An 8,014-nucleotide genomic window follows, 5' to 3' on the forward strand; every position below is an offset into this window, starting at 1 on the left:
CCAAGTGTGTGGCAGTGGTCTCTGAGGGACATGGAGAGCAACAGAGTAGTCTAACTAGCTAGCCCTGCCAAGCAATGTGAGGTTTTTCCCATGAAGTGAGTCTAAATCCGTTCTCCACCTTGGGAACACAGAGTCCTTTTGGGGAACTCAGAAGATTTTGCATGTAGATTTTTTCAAATGTTTCACACATAGGTGTATGAATAAGTTGTTTGTGTATGTCTTGATTAATAACGTGCATTCATGTAAAAGCATTCCTCATTTTATAGTATCTTTCCCTCATATTAATACTAACAAATTACCACCAAAGGGGATGTGATCTATGTTTTCATTAAAAAGAGGTCCTCATTTTTTTTAATTTACTTTTTATTTTTTAAAGATTTATTTATTCATTTGAGAGAGAGAGAGAAAGCCGGGGGTGGGGGGCAGGGGCAGAGAGAGAGAGGGAGGGAGGGAGAGTCTTAAGCAGACTCCACACTGAGCGAGGAGCCCTACTCGAGGCTCAATCTCAGGACCCTGAGATCATGACCCGAGCCGAAACCAAGAGTCAGATGCTTAACCAACTACGCCACTCAGGCGCCCCATGAGGTCCTCACTTTTGAAAAGGTTAAGATTCTTTGGTCTAAATTCTACTCTGGAGCTTCTACTGACAGAAGGGTAGCATCTTATGCTACACCCAGGTTTCACGCCAACAATTTCCTCTCCTTATTTCAATTGTATACAATACTGGGGAAGGGCTTGCCTTTGACTTTTTATATAAAATGTGCAATGACAAACAACCAGGGTTATAGCTACATACACAGACATCTGCGGTTCTTGAGGGAGATGTCCCAAGACTCTGCTGGATATGAAAGCATATGAACCAGCATGGCTTTTTCCTGAGTCACATCTCTACTGAGGGTTATTATTTCCTAACTACCCACTTACACCTCAAGTTAAACTTATTTTCAGAATTAATTTAAAGTTTATGTCTCACTCGATGGTTTTTTTTTCTCAGGAAAAAAAATGCAAAATATTTAGTACTTAATAAGATTTTCCACATCTGGCATGACAATAAAAGACCCACAAATCTCAGCTGAGATGTTTTGAAACACTGAAGTAGTCATGCGGTCAAGTTTGCCAGATTTACCCAGTAAAAATACAGGATGCACAGTTAAATTTGAATATCAGCTAAACAGTTCATTATTTTTAGTATGAGCATGTCCCATGCAATATTTGGGAAATACTTATCCTGAAAGTGTATTTGCTGTTTATCTGAAATTGAAATTTAACTGGGCATTCTGTATGTTATTTGGCAACTCTAAAATTGACTTGCTCCTGTACACGTGACTTTCATCTTGAGGATTAAAAATTCTCCCTCAGTAGATGTGCCCAATTCCACCTAACACGGGCCTTCCCGGCCTCCTGCAAACAGTTGCCCTACCGAGCCTGACGCTTGTGAATGCCAAGAAACAATTTTATTGGCCTCTCAAGTATTGTTTTCTACACTGTAATGAGGAGTTCCTGTTAAGAAAGACTCACCTAGAAAGACATGTATCATATAACCTCACTGATATGAGGAATTCTTAATCTCAGGAAACAAACTGAGGGTTGCTGGAGTGGTGGGGATGGGAGGGATGGGGTGGCTGGGTGATAGACATTGGAGAGGGTATGTGCTATGGTGAGTGCTGTGAATTGTGTAAGACTGATGAATCACAGACCTGTACCTCTGAAACAAATAATACATTATATGTTAAAAAAAAAAAAAGGTAGTAGGAAGGGAAAAATGAAGGGGGTGAATCGGAGGGGGAGATGAACCATGAGAGACTATGGACTCTGAGAAACAAACTGAGGGTTCTAGAGGGGAAGGGGTGTGGGGATGGGTTAGCCTGGTGATGGGTATTAAAGAGGGCACGTACTGCATGGAGCACTGGGTGTTATATGAAAACAGTGAATCATGGAACAACATCAAAAGCTAATGATGTATGGTGACTAACATAACATAATAAAATTAAAAAAAAAAAGACTCACCTAGAAGCTTTATAAAAGCCTCCTTTAATTGAATTTAATATGTCTACATGTACATACGTGTTTATTTCCATCTCTCCTTGTTCCAAACAAAGGACGTACGGTATCTCATAAAATACATACATACAACATAGTGAGAAAATAAGTGACTAAAAGGGGTGAAGATAAAATCAGTTTAGGAAAATGAGACGAGACCAGGAATGAACTTAGTATACAAAACGGACCTGGTCAGCCTTTGCCAGCTGGTGTGGGAGGAGGCTGCTCAGGCGTCCTGGGGCCCTTTGCGGGCTGGTGTAAGATCCAGCCTCCGCAGAGGCTCCCTCCACAAGGTCCAGAAAATAAAGCAAATCAGCTGCTCCGGAGTCACTCAGCTATTCCCGGCTTTAGCCTCTTTAGTCCTCTTAGAGGACTGGTGTAATCCAGTGACTAATGTTCTAAGATTCTTTTAGTATAAATGAAGCAACCAGTTTCTGAAACCTCAATATCTGCCAATGGCACAGCCCCCAAATGCAGTTCAGAAACAGCGGCTCTTCAGATGTCAAAGGGATGCTCCCTGATGACTTATCTGAATAAATAATGATAAGGATCCTGATGATGACAGCAATGGTCATAATCATAATAACAAATGCTTACTACTGCTCTGTGCTTAGGCAATTTATATCTAATCTGTGCAATGATCCTGCAGGCTAAATATTATTTTACCACTTTTTTTTAAAGCAGGTGAAGAAATTGAGGCTCAAAGGTATGTGCCCAGAGTCACAAAACCAGTAAATGGCAGAGCTGTGATTTGAACCCAAGCTTTTTTGATTCTAAAAGCCTGGTTCTTTTTGAGAATGAGAAAATGTTTATGTTTTTTGCGGGATTTAAAACTAACAGTTTTCTTTTGTCCAATTGTGAAAGTAATACCTATTTAGAAAGTATAAAAAGAAGGAAAAATTACCTATACTTTCTTTTTTTTTTAAAGATTTTATTTATTTATTTGAGATAGAGAGAGAGTGAGAGAGAGAGAGAGCACGAGCAGGGGGAGTGGCAGGCGGAGGGAGAGGGAGAAGCAGGCTCTCTGCGGAGCAGGGAGCCCGACATGGGACTCAATCACAAGACCTGGAGATCATGACCTGAGCAGAAGGCAGACGCTGAACCAACTGAGCCACCCAGGCGTCCCTTACCTATACTTTCATTACCCCCCAAAAATAAAGGTCGTTCATGGTTCCTGTTGATGAGGAAAAAATAGGACATAGGATATAGACCGGACGATGAGGAATAATGAGAAAACAAGAAAGACGTTTTAAACCATAAACCCACCATTTAAAATTTTTTAAAGAAAAACTTTTTTCTTTAAAAAAATTGTAACTAACCTTACAGGTAAAGTAGTTTTAGACAACCTGGACTTTTGGTTGTGCTTTGCCCAAACCTGGCCCTAGACCTTCTTAAGTCATTTTGCTGGGTCCCCCTGCCCCACCCCCCAAGGTTCTCTTTTTCTTTACCTGGGAAATGAAGGGTTGGACTGTTCAAGTTTCTCAGAGAGTTGCCCCAACCCAGGCTGACTGAATGGAAATCTCAGGGGGAGGGGCCCGGGAATCTGCATTTCACAAGATGCCAACACAATTGCCGCTCTCCAAAGACTGAGAAACACTGAAGCAAACTGTTCCCGCTTCAACAGGCCTCAGGATGCAACGGTTCAAATGTTCCCTTAACAAGAGGAGGAGGGCTACTCCTACAAAAGGAGGTATTTTCACTGGCAAACAATCTTTCAGGTTATTTCACCTCAGCCCTGAATGTGGCTCCTGGTTCTCAGCCTACGACCATACTGCACCTGTAGGCACCCAGATTGATGCAGCTGATTCCCAGGTTGTATCTGGATCGGATGAAGCCTGGCTGAATCTCCAGGGCGCGGGTGTAGGCCTCCACGGCTTCCTCACTGCGGTCTCCGTTCGCCAATGTTGCCCCGAGCCGGTTCCATAACGAATAGTCCTGAGGACAAAATCAGAGCTAACAACCGACTCGAGCCACAGTGACCGAGCATTCCCATACTGCTTGCAGAAGAAGCATGGTGGCTAGAAATTTATCCAGGGCTCATGGATAGGGACCAGGACGGCAGAGAATTACTCAAAAAATGGTATGGACGACTTTGTGAAATGACTTTTCATTCATCAAAGAGCCTCTACCATCGGATGCTGTCAGGCAATTCATATTTCTGTTTGACGTACTTGAGGATTAACAGCCACAGTAGCATATTATTAGTACTGATCACATTAAGCCATTGGATGCAGGGAATTAAGACGTAGCAGAAATGTGCAAAGTGTAGCCTGTGAGAAACTTATTTTTAACAGAGAACCTTACGGTTTCTTGTTGTGCACTTACCTCCGGCCGAACAGTTAAGGCAGCGTTAAATGCATCTATTGCTCTATTAAATTCTCCGCTCAGGTGGAACAGTACCCCCAGACCTGTCTGTAGGTCTGGGTCAATCATATCTCCATTTTGGTGGGCGGCTTCCAGATATAATTCCTTAACTCCTTCCAAAACGGAGCTACAAGGGAAAAAATGGAGATGTGTATTCCAAATAGTCTGAACATATATTATTTACTATTATGTCCTCTGTTCCAAGAGAACATCAAAGACTGGAAAAAATCGTGCTTAAAATATCTTCGCTTAATGAGAAGGACTATTAATACTGCATGTTAAAAAATACCTGCTGATTTTCCTGAATTATTTCATCATACACAGAAACATACTGTGCTAAGTAAGGTCTTCACAAGGAGAGTTCCATTGACCCTATGAGTGCCAGTGTGGAGAACCCCAGGGCTCCGTGAGAATGAATTTAACATCGTGATTTATTGCTGATAGAAACAAAATCCCTAGAAGGAAGGACTTCCGTTTTTACTCATAGCCAATTCTCAGGCTTTATGAAATGTGGTGCATTTTATAATTTATTTGAGCTTAATTATATGTCCACAGCCTTTTGCTTTCAGTTATGGTACTCTGGTAAAATGTCTGAGTGCCCACAATCTTGATCATGTGTCCAGTCATTGGTTCTGGTCTCAGCATCAATCTTTGTCATCAGAGTTGCTCTTCTAGCAGGAATGCATCCAAAATGGCTGCTGGTGAGGCTTTTTTTTTTTTTTAAGATTTTATTTATTTTTTCAACAGAGAGAGAGAGAGGGACAGCAAGAGAGGGAACAGAAGCTGGGAGAGTGGGAGAGGGAGAAGCAGGCTTCCCGCTGAGCAGGGATCCCAATGTGGGACTCGATCCCAGGACCCTGGGATCATGACCTGAGCCGAAGGCAGACGCTAACGACTGAGCCACCCAGGCGCCCTGGTGAGGCTTGTTAATTACCCTTAAGGTGCCTAATTGTGTAAATGGGTGTTTACTGCCGACTGTAACTTAATTAGAAGGATACCTATCAACTGGAGACTTGGACATCCTCCGGGTAAGGCCTGGAGATCCCTTCTTGCTCTTCACAAGGTACTTGTACTTTGGATTTTGCTTAATCCAATTCTTTAGAGCTTCACAGGCATCCTGCTGATGGCCGGTATTAGTGTAACTCACGGCCAGAGCCATCAAAGCTTTCAAGTTGTTGGGCTGTAATTCTAAGCACCTGCAAGAAGACGTAAGTAAATAGGTAAATAAATAGCCAATTTCAGATTTTTTCTGAGCCAGTCTAACAGTTCTTTAGGAAATTTGAGGTCTTTATTAATTAAATGGTGCAAAAGCATGGATAAGTTTATGTTAAGTCCTTGGAAAATACCACATTTATCTGTGTGAAAATTGGGACCTAAGTATGTGTGTAAGAAAGTTAAAACTCCTCTCGATGAGCGCTAGGTCTGGTTATTTAGCAAATTGTTTTAAAACTATAGAAAAGGTGGCTAATCCTTGCACAAAATTTATTAGGAGTTTATCTCATGAGGAGGGGCTAGCATTGTTTTAGCGTTGCTCTGTTATTGATCTATTAAATGTATCGTATCCGCAAAGCAAACTGACTAGAGGCAAATTTGGATATGCAGAGATGAAAGTCTGTACAGTGTTTTATAAAGGAGAGGGAAATTCCTGTGTTTCTAGACTACCAATGTGGGTTTACACGAGGCACAGGCTACAGCTGCTCCCCCTCATGCTATCCCACTGGCCTCTAGCAGGGGCCTTTCAAACTTTGAGGTGCCTGAGAATCATCTGGGGATCTGGTAAAATGCAGAGTATGTAATACAGTCGGCCTGGGATGGGCCTGAGGCTGGGCAGGTCTGACAAGCTCCCAGGTGATAATGAAGCTGGTAGTCCATGGAGAAGACCTGGAGTAGTGAGCCTTAGACAGTCCCTACATCAGTGCTTTAGGGAGGGATTATATGTTATATAGGGAAAGGGGAAGTCGATTTGGTAGGGCTGATTTTTCCAGGGTTTACAGAGGGGCTCTAATGAGGTAAAGTGTGATGCTACATCCACCCAAAACAGTCTAGACCTTTAGTCACAGGCTCAGTAGTTACACTTGTAGGTCACTGAAACTATCTCAGGAGATTCTCTGTAGACACAAGGAGCTAAAATTACACTGAGGTTATTTTGAGCATGTTTGTCCTGAAGAAAACTTTCAAATGTTGCAGAAGGCTGAAAGTTAAAAGGAACTATATATGTAATGAGTCTATTTTATGACCGCTTTTGACATGGACACTTTTGTGCCAATGAAGGTCAACTGATTTGTGGATGACGAAACACTGCGATTTAGGAATATTATTTCTTCATAGATTCTTGTTTCCTACAGCTAAGTAATATGTGGCCTCTCAGCACTTATCCTGGCCAAATTCTTTACAATGTACCTAAGGATCAAAAGACAAGATAAACAGGAAGTCCACCCAGCCCATAATTTTGCACTTAGCTTCATCTACCTCTGGAGGGCGACAATAGCTGCTTGTTCGTTTTCATTCTCTGCCTGGGTTATCCCGAGGAACTGCCATGCCTACAAAAAACAACTGAGGTCAATATTGCAAGAGGAAGCAGATTCACTCTTGTGCTTTAGATCCCTCCATGCAGAACAACCTGTCTCAGACGCGAGAGTCTTGTAAAAGGGAAAAATACCACAAGCATTTCTTTATTCAAAGGCTCTTCTGACATCTGGGTCAAGATCCTCTGCCATTATTGACAAATTCTCAGTATTTACTCTCCTGTGACACATGGAAACATTTGAGTATCTGACATTTCATGGTATTAGGTGTCTTAAAACCAAAAGATAAATATATAAAAGTATGCATTTGTGAGGAAAGGGGATGGAAAATAACCCAGAAATGTACCTAAAGAGTGTAGACTTTACATGGTAAGGAATCTCAAGATGTACAAAATGAAACTAGTTTGTATAGATGCAAGTCTGACTGTTTCTATAAGAGCTAACAGAAAATTTAGGAACTAGGGAAAATAAAACAAAATCCTCCACTCTAATGTGTTCATGGCTCTAATATCACTGTTAAAATGCATAAAGCACATATAAAATGCAATATAATACATACATAATTGTATAGCCTACACTTTATATTGCATCATGAGCACTTATCATATTTTTACAAAATCCTCATACTTATAATTTTTAATTTAAATTTTGCTGAGTGGATATCCTATTATTTACTCAACCAATTCCCTATTGCTGTCAGGTTGTTTCTAATCCTTTGCTATTGTTGACAATGTGAAGAATATCTTCAAGCAGATAACATTTTTCATATCTAAATGAAAGTTTTTAATATAACAAATTTCTCCCTATATACTTAGAGGAACAATAATTCTCACACCATTACAAGAACAATCCACATGAACAAAACCTCTCATTACATACACTGTCCTCAAATTTGCTGGGGATGGGGGTATATCAGTCTTACGGATTTAAAAGGGTTTGGGGATTTGGGGGCGCCTGGGTGGCTCAGTCGTTAAGCGTCTGCCTTCGGCTCAGGTCATGATCCCAGGGTCCTGGGATCGAGCCCCGCATCGGGCTCCCTGCTCAGTGAAGAGCCTGCTTCTCCCTCTCCCACTCCCCCTGCTTGT

At 41.5% G+C, this 8,014-nt stretch overlaps 1 protein-coding gene across 11 annotated transcripts in view; it reads right to left on the reverse strand.

Annotated features, from left to right (window-relative positions):
* Nucleotides 1–8,014, reverse strand: part of PEX5L (peroxisomal biogenesis factor 5 like) — a 223,784-nt gene that overhangs the window by 8,301 nt on the left and 207,469 nt on the right. For all 11 annotated transcript variants that reach the window (XM_081829993.1, XM_081829988.1, XM_081829969.1 and 8 more), the window contains 4 exons: nucleotides 6,874–6,944; nucleotides 5,403–5,600; nucleotides 4,366–4,531; nucleotides 3,818–3,975 (listed from right to left, as the gene is read on the reverse strand). In XM_081829993.1, coding sequence (XP_081686119.1) covers nucleotides 3,818–3,975; nucleotides 4,366–4,531; nucleotides 5,403–5,600; nucleotides 6,874–6,944 — 593 coding nt within the window. The remainder of the gene's footprint in view (nucleotides 1–3,817; nucleotides 3,976–4,365; nucleotides 4,532–5,402; nucleotides 5,601–6,873; nucleotides 6,945–8,014) is intronic.

Source organism: Leptonychotes weddellii, chromosome 1 (assembly GCF_054177405.1).
Source record: "Leptonychotes weddellii isolate Sample4059 chromosome 1, ASM5417740v2, whole genome shotgun sequence".
In the NCBI taxonomy this organism is placed as follows: Eukaryota; Metazoa; Chordata; class Mammalia; order Carnivora; family Phocidae; genus Leptonychotes; species Leptonychotes weddellii.